The sequence below is a fragment of the Elgaria multicarinata genome, chromosome 1, assembly GCF_023053635.1.
Source record: "Elgaria multicarinata webbii isolate HBS135686 ecotype San Diego chromosome 1, rElgMul1.1.pri, whole genome shotgun sequence".
Taxonomy (NCBI): Eukaryota; Metazoa; Chordata; class Lepidosauria; order Squamata; family Anguidae; genus Elgaria; species Elgaria multicarinata.
In genome coordinates this window covers 154,563,849-154,584,322 of record NC_086171.1, presented here as the reverse complement: position 1 = coordinate 154,584,322, position 20,474 = coordinate 154,563,849, and the positions used below count along the sequence as shown (strand labels likewise).

The following is a 20,474-nucleotide window of genomic DNA, read 5'->3' as shown; positions in this document are numbered from 1 at the left end:
AGAAAGATACATGGCATGTTCTGACTCATCTGACATTCTTAGCAGATCCCAGAGTGTCTTCTAACAAAAGTTTAAAAAGAAAAAAAGTGCTTACTGAGAAAGGTCTGACTGAAATCTTGCCTTTCTCTCCTCCCATTCTTCCATTAAGAACCCACATTAGACTTGCCCATTTCTCTTTGTGGCTTCTTTTCAGGATTGGTAGATATGAAACAACGGCCATGCTTTACAGCAGCCGCCTTCAACCTGGGTACCTCCAGTTGTTGTTTTAGCTATAATTGGCCAGTAGTCTGGAATAGTGGGAGTTGTAGGCCACAACATCTACGGGGAACACATGTTGAAGAAGGCTGTTCTAAAGTGTCTAAAAGGTACAGCACTAACGTTCCGCATATCAAGTTGGTCTGGTGACAATATCAGCTGCTCAGGTTTCACTGTTTAGTCTTTGAGTACATGTGGAAAATGCAGTTGAGAAAAGTAGACTCTGGAGTTTAACTTTAAGGACAAAAGAACCTCTTGCTACTCAGAATCTGAACTGATGGCTTCACTTGGCATATGGCTTTCGAAATCAGATTGCTTAAAAGCTGTTTGTTTCTTATTTTTGCATCAATTCTGATAGAAAAGTGAAGTGCAAAGAAAATTTCTTTTCAAAATCCCCCCCCCCCCATTATATATTAAGAAATTCACCACATCAGATTAGCTGCCTCTGGGATTTTGTAATTTGGTGACTGGGTGTTTGCTGGTGCCATCTTGGTATTAACCGTATTCCTTTCTTTAAAACACCTCTAGCATACTGCACCTTGGTCCCCCTTGCTCTCTGCTCATTAAAATCTATCTGTGGTCTAATCTGGTGCCGGGGTGGAGGGAGTCGACAAGCAATTCAAATTTAAACAATTATGAAAGTTTATGACAGAATCTGTAGTAATGTCTGGAACCTGTTTCCTTCCTGTATACACACACACACACACACACACACACATTTTGCTTTAAATGGCAGTTTACTATGTGGTCCATCAAGTATGTATCAAACCTTGATCTGCACTTGCCCATATCTGCATTTCAAGTATAGGGAATTCTTATGCATTGCAGTAGCTTAGGGTATGTTTTTCATGTCCTATTTTTTTACTGGATTTCTGTGCATTTACCATCTCTTGCTTGCCACAGTAGCTCAACCACATCACAGGCCTGCTAGCTTTTGCCTTCAGTACACTTTTTGTGCTGCTGTGCAGTGCTCCTCCCAGTTCAGTTGGTGTCTGCCAGGCTTGTCATTCCTCGAAATTCTCTTTGTGTCCCATCCCCCTTTCACAGGTAGTCTGAAACCGAGGAGAGCAATAGAAGTTCTATAAAACCTTCTTTTTCATAAATCAAAAATATAGAACAGCATCTGTTCTCTCTTCAAGCTTAGGAAGTTCTTAACAATTTCTATCATTATATTACATACGGACAAACCAGGGAACTATTCTAGATCAAACCCTTGTTAAAATGAGCCTGGAGGAAAGTGATTGCAGCAAACCTGTGCAGATGCGATAGCTATCACTGTCCCCTGCCCTCTTTCTGCCACCCTCAACTTTATGTTTCTGTTTCTCCCAGGCCACCACTTCCTCATCCTCTGTTTGGAGTGACCTGTGTTCCACACATTTTCTTTTCTTCCAGGGTCTGGATTTGTCATGTGCAGCGGCAAGGAGAATCCAGATAGTGATGCTGACCTTGATGTGGATGGCGACGACACGCTGGAGTACGGAAAACCACAGTATCACTTTCTAGAGATGCTGATCTCCCACCAAGTAGCTGTGGCTTCACTGGGCTGCTCAGACCCTTCCTGCTCCCCCAATGCATGCGTTCATTCTGTTAGGAGAGGGTCCCACAGGTTGCCTGTACTGTACAACTAGTAGATCTCTAGGTGATTTTCAGAAGTCCAGCAAGCATTTCTGACTCCCTCTTGTTTTACAATAGCAGCAACACAATTACTCACCTCCTGCCCTTAATTATATGCTGAAATGAAGAAAGCTTGGGGGTAACCAGGAACGGATTTTTCTGTGGAAGGACTCAGAGCTCTGTTCAGTTCTGGTACTGAAAACTAATTCCTACCTCAGAATTCTTTAATTCTATGTGTGTCTTTTGCACTTGGTGGAACTCGGGAAAACAAAAGTAGATCCTGCAAGCCTAAAGTCTGCCCAACCCTATTTTAAAGTGGTTCAGTTAATGATTCATCCCACTCTCCAATAACTCCCCAGCAGCATTCGCATGCTGCTCCTTTCTGAAAGGAGGCAATTTCCACTCATGCTGGTTTCAAGTGAGCATGTTCTTATCAAACAGCTTTGTTTTTCACACGTTCATCTTGGCATTTCAAGTAGCCTTTGAAATGTAGCCTTCAGTACCTCAAGAGGATAGAAAAGTACTTTCTGCTGTTGTACATTTCATTGGCTCTTTATGTCATACCTCAAAGGGTATCATGGCTGCTCTGCCTTGGGGGCTTGGGATAAACACTGATGAAGAGACCACTTTTCTAAAGCTTGTTATCAGGATGTGCTCTCCTTAACCCTCCATGCTTAGATATACAGAGGCAGATATCATTCCATGTACTGGGGAAGAACCTGGTGAAGCCAAAGAGAGAGAGGCACTCCGAGGTGCAGTTTTAAAGTAAGTGGGCTTTTAAAAGTACTATCATGCTGGGAGAGTGGCGAGGACATTTTTTGAGACAGATGCCTTTTCAGATCAGTCTTAAGGTATAATTCCAGGGCAGAGACACCTTGGGAAGCAGGAGGATGCCAGGAAGATGGCTATCCATCTATAAGACAGTAACTACTAAATGTCCCACCCCACTAACCTTGGCTACATTTCTGCTAGAGGTGGTAGTTTTTGCTTCTGCAGCCTCTTCCAAGGGAAATTCTCATCAGTACTGACACTGGACTCTGTACATGACAACTTGTGCATGGGAAAAATATTTTTCCCATTATAAATATGAATCTCCAATAAATTTCATTTTCCTACTTCATTTTCCTATTTATTACAGTTGCAAAAATCTAGGCTTTGTGAAATCTGGAATTTTTGGCAAGTCCTGGATTAAGAATTTTTGACTGAACAGGGCAGGGTGCAAGAAGTATTCTACATGTAGCTAAGCAATGGAAAAGGTCTGGGAACACGCGTGTATCCCATTGAAGTCATTAGGACAAGGGCCCAGTTCAAGGGCTTATCACATTGATCTGAACAGAATTTAAATGTCCTTAACTTTATATAGATTATGTAGTGTGATGAATGCAGAGGCTTAGCTTCCTGAATATCAGAAGCTCCATATAGAGTTCCTTTTGATTTCTGTCCCTTTATCAGATATAATTTTCATACTTTCAGTCAGCTCTACAGTCATGAGATCTGGAAATACACCTTTCTGAGATAAAAGCAAATGTTAAGGGTGTTTTTTTTAGCAGTAATACATTTCCACATTCTGTGTGAGATTGCTAATTGGTGGTCTGTGAAACAAGAATACAGTAATGTAGAGTTCTTTATCTCTAATAAATCAATCTATGTTGTATGAGCTGAATAACCATTATACAGAACAAGAAAAACACAGCTTAAAACACCCTAATGTGATCTGCTAAAATTGGCAAAAGAAAGTTTTAGCTTGCTAGCAGTGGCTATATAAATGAGGGGGGTTATATTCTGTCCAGAACAAGTAGTGCCTCCAGTTCTATAATTCCAGGACTGCAAACCCTAAACAACTTTGTCTTGGTTAGACCTCAGTTTCAAATTTGTTAACTTTCATACAGTCCTTGATGGAATTTAGGCACTCATTCCAGGAACTGACTGATGTTCCTGATATAAAGGAAAACAAAGAAAAAACAAATGCAATGAACAGAGCAGCAATTGCCCCAAAGTACCTTCTGGATCACCAAAGAACAGTGGAACCACCAAACAAAAGGTCTAATAGGGGCACCCATCTTTTATCAAACTCTTGTCAAAGTTCATCCACCATGGTTACTAAAGTAGTCTGGCTTGAGTTCCAATTGATACAAATCTAGAACACCGGGTTAATTTTCTCAAGGCTTCTCTTTTCTTAGGATGCAGTTCTCCAAGGATTCTGTTCATTTCCTTGGTAACAATAACTTAAGCATCCGACAAAATCAGACAAGCAGAAGTATCAAACATTTCCACAAAGGGTCCTCCTATGTAAATGGTACCCACTTCACAAAGGTATCATAGCAGGCTGCTGAGAATTCTTCATCATTAACTGGGGGGCATGGTTGCAGTAAATCCACTCAGAATAGCCCCACAGAATGGCACTCTACCAATGCAGTGGTAGCAGAGAAATATACCTTTTGCTGCCATCAGTGCCACAGAATAGTTCTTTAAATTGACTCTAACCTGTTCTCATAGGAACATAGGAAGCTGCCTTTCTACTGGGTCAGAGCATTGGTCCATCTAGCACAGTATGATCTGCGCTGACTGGCAGCGTCTTTCCTGGGTTTCAAACAGGAGCCTTTGCAAGTCCTATCTAGAGTTACTGGTGATTGAACCTGGGGCCTTATGCATGCAAAACATGTACTCTATCGTTGAGCTATGGCCCTTCCCCTTTCAGCTGGATTTATCCCAAGCATTTTACTACTGGTATGATACCTCTTTCCTGTAACTTCAACACCCAGATCTCTTCTTTAAATTATAGGGATGCCTTTATCCACTGGGTAAGATGGTACCAGGGAGCAGTTCTTTCAAGGGCCCAGGGCAATTGCATGTTCCAGTGATTAGACACCCCAGAAAACCCAGCCAGCCTACCCCCCAAGCATTCAAGATTCCAGTAGGCTCCATAAGTTTCTGGGGATGGACACCCTTAATGAGCCATGGCTCTTGCAGCACCTGTTTTTGTATTCCGCGCTGCTGTAAGCTGTCGACTAGAGTTCTGTACAGGCCTCTGTATAGAAGACTCTAGAAAGCACTTCAAGCAAATAACTGAATGTGTGCTAACAGGAGGCTAAGAAATGGATTGGTTTTTCAAGCCCTCTGCCCTGTGTGGAAACAGCACTTGCATTGCCCCAGTCTCTTAGGCTGAGTGAGCCTTTGAGGTCAAGGTTGAAGACATTGATAGAGCAGGGAAATGAAGTTTTCCTACGCTTAGCTCGTTGCAAGCAGTGGCCTGAAATCAGGTTTCACACTGTAGAAATACATACCTGCCTCAAACTATTGCTTTCTTCAGTAATTTGAATTGATAGCTACTAATATTTGATATTCAAAGGAAGGGAGTTGGGCACTGTAAGATCTAACCTGATGTTGCCCAGGAGCTTCCAGACTTGGTAGTTCCAGAAATCCCCATTGGATTCTACTGTTAAATTATGTTAGGAGTTGTAGCTCAAGGGACATAATAGGAGTGGAATTTAGTATATAGCTTTGTATCTACACAAATCATGATATTCCCTAATGTCTGTGTAGTTGGGAGCTGTTCATAGCTTCTTAAGACTGTACCAGGAACTAAACTATGTTGAGACATGGGAGCCAGTGTGTAGATATACAGTAGCACCTAGCTCTGGTAAATTAGATTTCAAGTTCCACTTTTGCCATGGATTCATTGTATACTTTACAGAAGTTGTACTCTGTTTCCCATCTATGAAATGGAATAGTTGCTCTGGGGCTAAACACAAAGGGTAAAGCATTTGACAAATTTTAAAGACTATATAAATGATACATCCTAGTAATAGTTGGGGGGAATGCATGCTGTAGGATTTTTCCAGTGACCTATTTTTCACTGCTATTTCTTTTCATTTTCCAGTGGTGGCACGCCTAGCACCCGAATAACACCAGAATTCTCTAAGTGGGCAAGTGATGGTGAGTGTCAGAGATATATGCGGCAAGTCTGTGTGTTGGCCAGATAGGTGCTTGGAGACAGAAGTGGGTATTTCAGGGAGCAGTTCTAATGTTGCGTATATGAGAGGATTTTGTTCTCCTATTTACATAGTGCCAGGGATTTGAAGCCCTGAAAAAACAGTGCCTTCACATTTTTGTGTAGTATGCAATGGTACTTCCACATAGAATACATCTTTTGAAGTGAATGGGCCTAGTGTAAGTAGGACTAGCATTGGATACTGCCCTTTTTGTTTTTAATTGGAGAATCCATGCTTAATTTTGCTTGTGGAGATGAATACAAGTACTGCTTCTACTTTCCAATAGAGAAAATGAAACTAAGCTAAAACCATGGTGTCACCCAGGAGGAGGAGGTGGCGGCGGTGATGATGTTTTATTTATATCCTGCTCTTCTATTAAATGTCCCTAGAACAGTGTATAGCATAACTAAAGTTAAACATGTACATTGATGGTGCTATATAAATAAATAAATAATAATAATAATAATAACTTACGTTATAATGTTCTAGCTTCTAGTCCTGTGGTTAGCCTGCTATACCTTACCTCATTCTTCTTGTCTTGGATGATGATTTGGGGGAAACACTTGTTTCCAGAATTCTATTTGAGATTACTCTGCATCTGATATTAGCTTCTACAGATATGCATCTTGAGACCTCTGCCTTGAGATGTGTGCCAGTGTCAACATATTTATTCATATTCCTACACGAACCTTCTTGGTTATTTCCTAGAGGCCAGTCTTCAAGTCCCCATGCCTTCAGTGGTGTGGTGGGTGGTTACCCATTTTAGAGCCTCTTCAGTTGTGGTGCTTCAACTTTGGAATGGCCTTCCAAGGAGGTTCACCTTGCTTGGAGTCTGATTGTAACTTGAGCACTAGATGAAGACCACCTAAGTTTTATTCACCCAGACCTTCTAGTTTTGACCTTCTTAATGCACTGCTTTAATCTGGCAGTATTGTACTTCTGGTGCTTCTGATTATTCTGCATTTTTAGATGCTTGGTTTTTGTATTTTAGTTTTTTAAATTAAAGCTCAGATGATGATCTGAAGAGTAGGTTACCATTGGGGGAGGGGGCATTATTGTCTATTTGACTGCATAAACCAAGGGGTTTATGGTAATAGATTCTCACAACAGCCCTGTGAAGTAGGGTAGTTTAAGAGAATGCCCCTCCAGGGGCCTGTTGATTGGAGTTTCAACGCTCCAAATGTCTGTCTCTGATACTGGCTCTCCATTTGTGTGTGTATAACCATTCTGAAGTGATGTTTGAATACAGCTTAAGAAAAAGATTGGCTGGTGGTAGAAAGTAATATTGAAAGCTCCCTTAATGTGTTTGAGTTTCAGCAACAGTCCAAATCAGGCAGGATAGTTGATGGGAGAAAGTATTCCGCATTTCGAGTAGAGGGGCAACTTAAATAAGTTTGGCAATCATTTTCTTGTTGCTTTTGTGTGTTTGATAACAGCTTCATTGCCTTTCTCCATGGTGGTAGAGTAAAATATCATCAGTAAGGCAGTTGGCCTAAGAATTGAGACAGGTTCTGTGCACGTAGAGTTTAATTACTGTTGAGCTCCTGAGATGTGATGGCGCTAGCTGCCCTGTAGTGCTCTTTCCCTATGTTTTGACCCTGATTATTTTAGGAAGGTTTCTGGGAAAGTTCTGGACCTATTCTGACTATAGACATGGTGTGACTGTGATTCTCAAAAATGGATAAAAATATCTGGCTTGTAAACATGTACTTTTCTCCCAACAGCCGCATGAATAGAAACCTTCTAGAATCCTAAATGCAATTCAGAGCATTGTCAAGGAGCAATTTGCACATACAAACCATTTGCTGAATGTTTCACAGGAATTATGGGTGGGAGTCATCATATATCTAGAAATCAAAATGGATCCATTGTGGCTGTCCAGTTTGAAAATGGCTAGTAATTCTGGGCGTTTAAGTTCTTGGGTGCCCGATCCCTACTGCACAGATAGGGATGAGGCAATTCTCCAGAATTTGGTATCCCAAACTCATTATTTACTCTTGAATAATCCATGGCCCTATTATTTCCATAACAGCTTTGTGGGAGATCTGCCATACTGGGCCAGTCATTAATGCATCTTCAGCAATGCCTGAGACTTGGATACTTTAGCAAGGTGGGGGACTTGCACATTCTTTAGAGTTTCTTCTTGGGAACCAACGCTGGAGCAGTTTACTTGTCATTTGGTTTCTCTGACTTTTATCTGAATAAATATTCCTCTTAACTAACCTGGGCTCTTCTTTCCCTTCACAGAAATGCCATCAACGAGTAATGGGGAGAGCAGTAAGCAGGAGCCTATGCAAAAGACCTGCAAGAATAGCGACATAGAGAAGTGAGTAAAACTCGGGCACTTCTGTCTTTGTTGGGAAGGAAAGAAAGACTGCAAGGAAGAATTCACTGTCAGTTGGGTGGGGGAATCATTTTGGTATGTTGGCTCTAAAAGTGGAAGAATGGTTTTAGGTTTCATTTCTATAGCACCAGTGTAGTTTCTGTGGTTTTAGAAGGATGATGGCAAATCTCCTGCTTCGGTTAAATTCTCTCTTGTATCAAAATGCTGCCCTGTTCCTTCCCCTGGGATATGTTATTTTTCAGGCAGCTTATTTGTTATGCCCTCCCTCTGCAAGAGAATTAGATCATTTTAACCTTCATATCCATTGGGGATGATATCGCCTGGGACAGGATCTTCACTTTGCTCCAACAAAATGCAGGGGCAAACTGGCAGAGAAGTGGAGTCCCCAGTCATGCATGATGCTGCATTGTCTCCTTACAGCCAGGCAGTGCTATGTGCAGTGATTTTCTAGGTCATTTCTTGAATGCTCCTTGTGGTTAGTGTAGATTGCTCCTTGTGGGTAGTCATCAAGCCTCCAGCTAGTTTGCTGTGCCTAGGCTTTCCCCAGTTAGGGAAAGCCCAGTGGAATGAAGCCCACTGAGGCGCCAGCTTCACTCTTAACCTTTCCTGTGTGGGGAAGGCAATGGAGGAGTGTGCTGACTGAGCTGCAGGTCAGTTGCTCTCCCACCAACTCCCCTTTCTCTGCAGTGGGGGTTGTGGGCTGGCATCACCTGAGGCCTGGGAATAAGCACCTGAGGCCTGGGAACCAGCACAAGTGGTGTTCTGAGCAATTCCTATATACATTTCCTCTCTCAAAAAATGGGGAAAAAGTAATGAAAATGTTAAACTAAGTGTCTTGGAGGGTCGCACCATGCTGGTGATGTCCCACAACTTATACAGGATTGGTAGCCAGAGATTTGTGTGGACAGGCTCAACGCTTTCATTGACAGGGTAGTTGTCCTCTAGAACAAGCTGCTTGGGGGTTGAGTGGAATTCTCAGTCATGTGAACTCTCTCTAAATTCTGCTCTTACTGATTAATGCTAGCCAGATGCAATGCATCAGGAAATAGTTTGGCTGCCTCAGCCTCTTACATTTCTCTACCTAGGAGTTCAAATGTAGGTTTATATGATGCTCATGATGTTGGAGACAGAAGTCAAAAGAGGGGGTGAGAGGAGGATATCACAGTGTAACTAGGCATGAATGTACTCTAGTTGTGGTAACATATATTGGGTTCCTTTGCAGCAAGAGTGGGCAACATTCAGTCAATGAACTGTATGATGCACCTGCTGCCCCCTCCCCAGTAGAGTCTGTCACCACACCACTAAAATCAAAAGTAATTGCAAAAAAAATAATTTTAAAAATGGACAAAGTATCACCAATTTTTGGCAGTGGCTGAATTTGGCCACTGTAGTATTCTGTAGTGGTTTGCTGCTGAAAATTGGTGGCAAAGCAATGGGTTTTTTTATATTTTTTGCTTCTGGCACACTGTGGTATTCTGCAGGGTGCCAAGAGTGGCAGGAATACAGCCCACCAGCAGGGTGTGGATCCCACACCTCCTGAATTTGCCCACCCTTGCTTTGCAGGAACACAAATGCTCCTTGCCATTTTTTATCCATTGCTCAGCAAGCTACTGATACTGCCTTACATGTAGGCGAATGGAGAATTCAGTCTTATCCAGCAGTCTCTTGTCAATTGCATTAGTTAGTGCCTCTCCAGTAGTTGTCACCCCCACCCAAACCCTAGCCTCCAAAACTGAAAAGATTTGACATTTTCCAAAACACTTGTCTAAATGATGAATTGACATCATCTTCTTGATCAGATTATTAAAAAGCTTTATTCAGTGCTTCTTGGAGGACCCCAAACTCTTTCCAAGTGGTGCATACAATGATTCTGTGTTGTGAAATATTGCTCTGCTCCTTCTTTGTGACATGTCCTGACCGATCATGGAGCATTCAAAAAACCCTGACTTCAAAAATCAAAAATTACACTTCGGTACTCAACCCCCATTACCTTTTGAAAGAAGGTAAAAGCCAATTGCCATTTCTTGCACTTGACAGCATTTCTTTCTTAGTTCATAAGAAGAAATCCCTTGTGGAAAAGGGTGGGCTGTCTTTTAGTTAAAGGCTCTTCATTTCCACGGAGAGCAGAAAACTGAGTATTTAGAAACAAAGGTTCCAGCTGTCCTGCCTTTGCTCCCCAGGGATTTGTGCATGATAAATAGTTTGTGTCCTGACGGTTAAGGACCTGGAATGCTGTGTGTGAAGGGGTGGGCTTTGTTAAGTTAATTGATAACTGGGCTCAGGCCTTGGGGCCTGACGAAAAGAAGGTGTTCTTTTTATTCCTACAGTGTAGCTGCTTCCACCTGCACTGCCAAGCCATGATATATGGCGACCCAGCCCAGCTAGCTAAATTGATTCATCTCCAGTTCCTGGTTCTTAATCTGGAACTAAATTGGTTTCATTTTTCTTGTTTTGGGTGGTGCTTGTGGCAAGCTCTCTGTGGGATCACTTCCTTCTGTTCATAACTTTAATTTTTGCTTTTAAATCTGGGCTTTATTGATTAGTGTGTTAAGCTTCATGTAACGTCTGATTAGCATTTTAAAATGTGTTTAGAAGCACATGGTTTATCACCTGTGTCAGCTGGGCTGTCCATTTAGAACAATGGTTAATGGAGTTAGCAGTGATTCTCTTTATTGATCCTACTTTTATAAGAATGACATTCATTTTCTCTTCCCTTCCCAAAACAAAGTCTAGGCATGGAGAGTATCTTTTTAATTAGCTAATACAATACAGTAAACTGTCCTTGTTTTGGCACACAGCTAATGTACTTGGGTTGAAAGTTAATGAAATGTGTGCTTCAGGCTTCTTGTAGCTTAATCTCTTGCACGCCGAGCAACTTTCCTCTGTTAGAGAGAGATGTACTTGCTAGTTGTTCCTCCTATGTATAATCTCATGTCTGTCTTATGTCAAATCAGTTTTTCATTCAGCCCATCTCTCCCAATTTGTGTTCGAAGTTCATATGATAGGCTGCCATTGGCTCAATGCAGTCCAAACAGTAAACCGTGGTTTGTCTTTACAACTGAACTGGGCCATTGTGATAAAACAGGTCAAATACAAGGCTTTCTTCCTTCCTCTTAATATATTTTTAGGTAAATTTTGAAAAGAAGAATATTGCTTAAATCTAGTGGTTGTGGTTACTGCAGCAAAACAGTATGTTGAGGAGTGATGGTTGAAATGCTAATATTTCAGCTTTTGTTATGACTTTCTGCTGATGTTGGAACAGATACATCCACTTTAATGCTTGAATATGTATTCAGAAGTCATAGAACAATAGGGCTAGGAAGGATCTGCTGCAGGATTCACTAAACTTAAAACAATGGCCATCAGCCTTTCAAAATTCAGAACCCACCTTTACCCCTGATCTATGTACAACAAAGAACCCAATTTTAATATCTTTGTGTTACCTGTTTTTTTTAACCTTTACTATATCTAATCCACCTATATAGTGTCCAGTCCCTTTTTTTCTCCTTTTCGCATCTCTTAGTTCTCTGTGCTTCTCCTACAGTTACAGAGATTCTACTATACCCTTGCTGGACCTAGCTCTCTATAGACAGTGAAGTCCACCAGAGCAATTAACACTTACAGACACCTGAATGAGCAACCAAGAGGCCTACAGGGCCACGCTAGGGAATGGCAGGGTTTAAAGAACCCAGTGAATCGAATCAGCCAAGATTTATTTAAGGATCAGGAAATCCAGCAAGTAATGAGTTAAGCAAGTCTAGTCAGTTAGCTTTGTTGACTTCAAGGTTGAGCTAGGAAGCCAAAAACAAAGTTTGGGTACCAGGAAACAGCCAACTAAGTCAGGCCATCCATCAATCCAGTTCAGTATTGTCTACACTTACTTGGAGCAGCCTTCCAGGGTTTCAGATAGAAGACATTGCCAGCCCGATCTAGAGATGTCAAGGATTGAGCCTGGGACTTTTACATACAAAGTATGTGCTCTCCCACTGAGCTGTGTCTCTACCAATATATGGTTGGAGAGGGATGGACCAGGAGCAGGTCTTTCTGGAACTGCCTGGGGCTCCATTTCCTGAAAATTGACCCGGTCAAGAGCTGTTTTTGTATCTTGCTCTGCCATCAAAAACTATTCCTGCCTGGAAACAATTCCCCTTCTTTTGTATGGAAGCTTTTAAATTACTTTAGGACTTCATGCAATGTTTTCCTTCTCTCATTAATATGTGCTTAGCTCCTTCAACCCGTTCTCTCACTTTGGGTGCTTTCCTTTCTGCCTTGCTGGCCTCTGAATCTTAGCAGTGATGCTCAGCTAGACTAGTCCACCTGTGTGCATGCTGCAAAAGCTACAACTCCTCACTTTCTCTCCTGAAAGCCACACAGCCTGGTGCCATCTTCAAATCAAGGCTTTTCCAGGGTTAAGAAGCCAGCCTCTTAATTCACAGTGCCAATGTTCAATTTTGCTTTCTGCCACCAAACTAGATTGCAGGCCAAGGAAAGAGTCTGGGTTAGTGCCCCACTGGGTCACCTCCCATTTGTTTTCCTCAATTTTGTGTTGTCATAAATTCATTCCAGCCCGTTGTGCTTGATCAGTTTATCTCTGTTGGGGCAGGGAGCCCTGCTAGCATGATATATGACATGAAACATTGTAGCCAGCCTCTCCATGAATCACTCCAGCTGTTTGTTGTCAGCATGAAAAGCAAACAGGCCAGGGCTGCCGAGTGTTGACTAGGATGAGCTCAGGATAGGAAGAGACATGACGTATGAATGTTTATTTAATAATTCTCTAATATTTCCAGCGGAGTGTGGCTGTGCCTTCTGAGGTTGTGGGGGAAAGGGGGGCGGTTGAAGGGGAAACTCTAATCTGTCAGGGTGGGTCATAAATCAGGCAGACAAGATCATTAATCAGGAATGGAGCAAAACTAGAGGGAGGTGGGACTCGGGCTGCCATTCCCAGGAGCAAAGAAGCACGCTCTTCTTTTCCATAAAACAAATCTCATTTGGGATGCGACTCCGGCTGTGGTGCTTACATAAGAGCAAAGCCAGGGCACTGGGCCAGTTAAGCAAGCGTGTGCGCCACCTTTGTCATAAGCCCTGGCAATTTGAGCTCGCCAAGCATTAAATCCCTTTATAATTATCTTCTTTATATAACTCTTCATGCTCCTCATGGTTGATTGGGCAAGATGCTTGTTTGGTTTAGAAGAGGGGTTTTAGAGGAGTGAGGTTTCTGTGTATGTATGCACATGTGCGCACACAGACACGCACACACACAAAACTTCTGTTTTCTCAAGTCCTTTGCAAAGGTTAAGGATGGCCATATTGTGATAATCTGCGAGGTTGTGCAATCTAGAACTTGTACTCTAGAATTTGGCTTCTTAAACAAAATTTTTGCTTCATGTAACTTTATTTAAAAATCAAATGCCATTTCTTCCCTTTATGAATATGGAAACATCTTCTAATGTTTGCAGGTGGTCACTTCAGTTCAGTTGCCTATCTGCTTAGATGCACATAGGGTTCTGGACACACAGTGGTCCCCATTCTTTCACTAGAGGGAACCAGCCCACACCCTTATCAGCTCCCTCCATTTAAATGATGGAGAAATTGTTCCTAGCAGGGAAGCAGCTATGTGGGCACATTAGCTTGTGAAACAGATGATTGATTATGTGTATATCTGCTGGAGGTGCAGAAACTAAAGGAGGCACAGTTGATTCCAGTTGTGGAAAACATAGATGTGGGGGGGGGGGTCCCTGGCCTCTTTTTGAACTATCCGATGACTTAAACGTAGGCTGCAAAAAGTGCAACCCACAGGCCACATGCAGCCCCACTCCAAGTAATTTCTGGTGGCCTGCCAGACCTCCTGCAACTGCCCCCGTGGTGGCACTTCCCATCAGTTGCTTGTGGCTAGATCACTAAAGCAGTGATCTGGGCTGCCTCTGGGCAGCCTGGATCGCTTCTTTAGCATCGTTAATGGCAGCGCTGAAGCAGGGATCGGGTTGTTGTGGAAGGGAGATGGTTGCAGCAGTGTTCTCCTTTTTGCAGCAACCCAGAAGCAGCACGGATCGCTGCTTTAGTGGCATTAATGGTGGAATGAAAGCAGTAATCCGGGCTGCCGCCATCACCACCCAGTGCATGTGTGTGTCTGTTTGTGTGTATCTCCCCCAACCCCAGTTTGGTTGTGTGGCGTACAGGTATGCTGGCAAAACAGGATTTGACCCTCAGGGCCGAAAGGTCTTTGACTCGAACCCTTTCCCATTGCCTGCTTCATACACTACCTCCAGCCTATGTCTCCTATGTTTACTAGTGCTATGGCCCTTTTGCTAGGTTTTAACAAAATTCCATATTTGGAGAATGTCCAGATATAACGGACAGAATAAATTATATCCTTCTTAGGTGTTTGATAAAGTGTAGTGTTTAAACTCACAAGGAGGGGGGATGTTCCAGCCCAGCCCCTCTCCTTTGTTGCTTTAGTCACACTGAACACATGGTGGTTGACGTCTGAAGCAGAGAGCTCCTTCTGTCCACGGGAGCTCTGCGAGTGATCCAGAATGCTGGATAGTCAATGCTCCGGATCGCATGGAAAGCCCCCACAAATAGAGGAGTCTCCCTGCTTCAGACAGTGCGAGGAGAACGACAGCAGAGGATGGCAGGACTCATGGACTACTCCTCCTCAAGTATTTTAACAACATGTTTTATTTAATGCCTGAATAGGGTTTATATACATTACTCAAATTTGTATATTTAATTGTTTGATATCAGTATGACTTTGGCTTTTATATCAAATACAGATGTGTGGGATGGTGTGAGAGAGAGTGTGCTTATCTCGTAAGGTTGGTCATTATTTAAGCAGACAAAGCCACTGTAACATTGCAAAGGCTACAAAATGTGTTTTAAGGAACCATACATGTAACAGATCTTCTGAAGAACTTCGTTGCTGATAAATCTCCAAAGTGTAAAGTCAGATTTCTTTGCACTTAATTGTGGAGGCAGAAAACAGTTGAATATAAAATTATTCATCACTTGCATAAATGCAAGTACTTCCTAATAAATGCTTTGGGATTAATAGACTAAAATACAGAAAAAGCAGACACATGCCAAAAATAAATATTTAATATCAGTACAAGCATGGCTGTTTACATCTGAAAGTCTCAGTTGCCCTCTTGAGTATGTGACTCTGTTTGCAAAATGTAAGCCTCAGCCAGGGTCATTAACTGTTCACTCCTAGCTAAGACAACAGTAAGTAATTCACAAATCTGCACATTCTTTTGCTGTAAGGAAGTTTTGAGCATATTGCACTAGACTGCATCTATGCATACTGAAACCTGGTACATGATTTGGCTTCCTGTAAACGCAGGCAATTATTTACTATTTAAGAAAAAATATTTTCACGATTGCCTGGCTCAAAGCTTTTGCTCCTATTTCTTTTCATGGTTTAAAAATGAGCACAAATATTGGAGAGATCTTCACAACTTTCAGTTCTTGATGGTTGCTAGTTTCTGTACCGCTGTCCTTAGAGTCTCCTCATATACCAAGTCCAACTAACTTTTTTATGCCCCAACCTGAATACTGTGATATAATACAGTGCTCCTGAGGAGTAGGGCAGTATAGAGAGGTTAGTAACTTTGCCAAATTATTTCTTGACACATGAACAGTAGATCCAACTAGTTCAGGAGCACTTGCTCTCCAGACCCTTGGGCAGATTGAGAAACAGGTGATTATAAGGTGATAATATTTCCCTGGCAAGGCCCCAGCATATCTATTTAGACATTAACATAGAGAAATTGGACTGACAAAGTCTACCTGGGAGTGGTGGGCAAGCCACCCATTGCTCATGTTGACTTTGCTTGAGAAGTAGACTGAGATACTTCTCCCCCCCCCCCCAAAAAAAGTAACTTAACTTATTTCCAACCAAAAGCCCAATTTCTTCTGCCTTCTTCTTTAAACCATGCTTTCTGGCTGAACCAGCAGCAGTGCTTCTGCCTTAAGGAGAAGGAGGTCTTGCTCCCCACTCTACTTTCTGGTGCCTAGTGTACCAGGACCTGGTGGCTCCCTGCAATATCAGTTGCTCTTGGGAATACACAGCAGGACAAAAAGCTGCAGTGACCCTTGGGAAAACTACATTTCCCAACTCCACTAGGGCTTTCTGTCCTGGTGCTCTGCTTTGTAGTGCTGGAGAGGGGGAAGGGAAGCAACCTCTGCCCTTTCCTCTTCCTGCAACTGGAACACCACTGTTGCCGCTAGGCCCAACCAGTGAGCAGCATTTAAAGGGAAGGGGATGAGGGATTGGGGGTAAATTGGATCATCAGCTTAGATTTTAATGCAAGCTGGAGAAGTATTTGGGGGCCTTAATGCTTATCTCTTCTTTTGAGGGTCATTAAACCATCCAAAACTCATGTCTGAACCCTAGAGCTATGTGTTTTGCCAGCATCTCTACTCATACAGACTCATATTATTGACTTAATTTCTTAAAAATAATTATGATTTCATAATGTCCCCAAATGCATCTTCCACAGATACTAAAGGCTTATTTGTAATTAAACAGTTGATAGTGTTAAGCAGCATTCTCCCTCCCCATATTCCAAACAGTCCTCAGTTGCACCACTCAAGGGCAAGCATGTTCATGGAGCCCACTTTAAAGACTGCCTACCAGTCCTTCTCCCCAACAGCAATACCCGGACATTTTGCAGTCTTTTTGGAGTTATTCATTCAAAGGAATCCCCTTTCAAATGTTTTTAATTGTCTGGAAAGTCCCTATGCTCTTGGATCCTCCTCTTTCCCAAATACACTGAACTCCTTGTAAGGAAGCTGTCGTTCAGGTATCTTTCTATGCCTTTTCTCAGTTATTTCAAAGTTTCAGCAATACTGTTAACTTTAATTTGTAGAGTTGCTCCTTGCAAGTGAAAAATCGATGGGGGGCTATCACAGTGTGAAATTCGACTGTCAATCTTGAGCTTATGGAGTGAGTAAGACATCTTAGAAGGGGGAAAAATCACAGTCTGTGCAGTGCTCAGCTGGGCTATTTCAAAGAGAAGGCAAGGCTGATGGGCCGTTAGAGAGTATTTCAGTTAGATGGATGATGATTCTCTGTGAAATACTGGTGTTAGCCCACAGGTGAAGGAAACCAGAGCTTAAAAAATAGAGCTAGTTTCCGCCAAAGATCTGAATTGCACCTTGGGAACCTGAGCTGTGCCCACACAAGAGCAAAACCTGACCTTAAAATTGGTCATTCCTCTAAACAACACCCAGTGACACATTCTTCATTTAAATGTGAAATGTTTCAGACATTATGCTTGCTCTTTGGGGCAAGTATTGTTCCCATGAAGTGTATACAATGCCTAGAAATAGGAGCTTCTATATATGAATTGTGAGTGGTATATATTTTATTGTTTTACTCTGTACAGCACCATGTACATTGATGGTGCTATATAAATAAATAAATAAATAAATAAATAAATAATGACAGCAACATAAGAGGATGTGCTGAATTTTAAATCTTAGGCTAGTCTCTATTAGCCACACTGGAGGCTACTTCACGGGGGTAATTCTCCACACTCACTGAACACTATATAAAAGAGTCCAGAGTCATGCATGAATCACTTGTGCTTTTCTTTTCTTGCTACTCTTCTCACCTGGTGCAAACATAATGCTAAACCATAGTTTGTGTGCATGAGCCTGTACACACACCTTCCCTTCTCTTCATCCAGCATGGCCACGGGGAGATCAGGACCATCCACTTCTGCTTTCAGCTAACTGCGGTTTGTCATTTTTTTTCTCAACTAGGACAATCCCTAGTTGGTTTAAACTGTAGTTTAGTCAATAAGCCAGGTTCATAGTGTGATCTTGGCTTTTTCGACAAACCACAATTTCAGCCAGCCACAGTTTGTCCTGGTTTGGATGAAACAACAAACTGCAATTAGTTGAAACGAGAGCAGATGCTCCCAGTCTCTGATTAATGTTAACTGAGGTTTGTTTGAAAGAAGCCCACTTGGAAACCACACCAGCTTGTGCTTCAGATATGGCAGTGCCCTTGATTTCAGTGCTGGTGGGCAGCATAAGTCATCATCCTCACTCCCCCATTCCTGTGTTATTTTGTGAGCTTTTCCTTTTCTTTAGGTCAGGGTTTTTTAACCTCAAGCTCATGGGCCAAAACTGGCCTACCTGGGTCCCATTCTGGCCCTCTGGGGTTCCCCAGATAGCCACGCCCCTCCACCTAGCCCCACCCCATTTTCCCCTATTGCTAATCATTTGGGGTTTTCTCGGATTTTGCAAGTTTTTCCCCTTTTTTCTCCAAAATTGAATTCAGCCCAGAGGCTGAAAGAGGTTCCACACCCCTGCTTTAGGTTGACTATTTTAGAGACCAAGTGCTCCTCTGTTCTGTAGCACTCAGCTGCAGAAGTTCATGTAACAGTTCATTGTTTTGAATGATGGTCTCCAGCAAAGCTACCCTCCCCCCTACTATATCAGTGCCCTTTGATTTGGTGAGCCTTTTACTTACATTTAATTCTGTGGACGATTTCCAGTAATGCAGTGCACATCTCTCCTACTTCTTCTCAGAAAGGGATGAGTAGAGCATTCCAGTGAACCATGCACATTTCACGTCCCCCAGATGCAGATAGGCTCTTTTCACCAGCTACTTGCCAGGTTTGGCATTAGCTGTTTCCCAGCTATCGTGTAGGTGCATAATTGCTCAAATTATGCATTTAGAATTTCAGTACAGGCTCAGTCTTTCTCTGCACTCCTTCTAAAATAAATAAATAAAAATATTTCCCACTGGCTAGCCGATCTCCACAACCCCACAGATGCCTCTAATCATGCTGACTCGGAGGCTTCTTACTGTTTTCCTTGATGGTTGGTACCATCTGTCTGCGGTTTGATCGGGCCAGGGATGTGAGTCCCGGAGGCAGAAAAGGCCGAATGCCAACTCTTGAACTTGCTCTCTGCTTCTGCAGAAACATTCTTGGGCTCCATGTCAGCAGAGGGATAGGGCGTGAAAGCAGCATAATGAATTCTTCTGTAGGGAAATTCTTTGGGGAATCTTTACCAGGTCCTAGCTAAATGCAGCTTAGAATGCCTTCTTGTGGCAGTAAGCTTTTCTTCCGTGCCACTGTAATAGAGCATGCAAGTGTAAGAAAAATAATTCCTCTGTGGCTAGAGTAACGCAACACTTTTGCTTTGCAAGAAGATTAAATTAGTCAACAGATAACCCCAAACTTGGCAAGCAGCTGGTTGCATTAACAAGTTGTGCAAGCAAGTATAAAATAGAGGCACTAGCGACACAGAGGGCCTCTGCTTTGCAGACGCGCACCCTTGCATGTAACATCTTCCAAATTTTCAGCTGAGAACATGGAAATTAGGCTACGGAACGTTGCGTTATTTATAACTTGGCAACCAGGAGCTAGGGCATGTTGCCAGAATAAGGCATCCACTGTAATTCCAGGTGAACAGCGTTCTTAATGTATTTTGCTACAAAAACGTACATTAATCAATATGGGAGGATGCTCTTCATAGAAAACAATATATTGGAATCCTTGCCAGTTCCTCAATAGAGGCAGCATTCCTTCACAGGATTCCAAGTCAGCCTTTTTCAAGGAGGCTAGTCTACAAAAGATACACAGTGGAAGAGATTTCTGTGTCTGGAGCAGGAAAGCCAGGTCCCACATTAGGAGCAAATAATGGGGGCATTTTGTCATTTCACCTCAATTCTATATCACCAGAGCTCTGTGGATTTTGGGTAATATATGCCAGTTTATGCAGTCAGACTGGGGAATGTTCCTTATTCTGTACTTATTAAATAGCATAGTTTCTGATATTTCTTGCCCAAGTTTCTGGGTAGCCACAGAAAAACCTACTCCCTTTCTAGGGCTAGTCAGGCTGCCACTAGCATCTGATACCAAAAACTGTTTTCAGTCCCAAGTCTCGTTCTATTTATTTATTACATTTTTATACCACCCAATAGCCAAAGTTCTCTGAGCGGTTCACGGTTCAATAGTATGTTTGTCACATACTATTCTCTGATGTTGGGCAGAGCTGATCTTCCACAAAGCTAAGAAAGCATTATCTTCGGGGAAGTAGTTAGATGACCTTTAAGCCCCCCTCCCAGGATGACATTAACAGTTAGCTAGCTAGCTTTGGAAGCATAGAGGAATTTCTACTGGTCAGATTGGGTGGTGATGTTTCAGTAAGTGGCACAGGTTGCTCATTTGATCCATCTGAGTTGTATGTGCCTTGCATTGTTGCTGCCTGAAGTGCAACGTTATTCCCTCTGCATTGTGAGAATTAAC

At 42.4% G+C, this 20,474-nt stretch overlaps 1 protein-coding gene across 1 annotated transcript in view; it reads left to right on the top strand.

Annotated features, from left to right (window-relative positions):
* Positions 1–20,474, top strand: part of RNF220 (ring finger protein 220) — a 334,291-nt gene that overhangs the window by 294,459 nt on the left and 19,358 nt on the right. The window contains exons 10-13 of the mRNA XM_063139823.1: positions 1,648–1,744; positions 2,548–2,634; positions 5,750–5,805; positions 8,109–8,187. Coding sequence (XP_062995893.1) covers positions 1,648–1,744; positions 2,548–2,634; positions 5,750–5,805; positions 8,109–8,187 — 319 coding nt within the window. The remainder of the gene's footprint in view (positions 1–1,647; positions 1,745–2,547; positions 2,635–5,749; positions 5,806–8,108; positions 8,188–20,474) is intronic.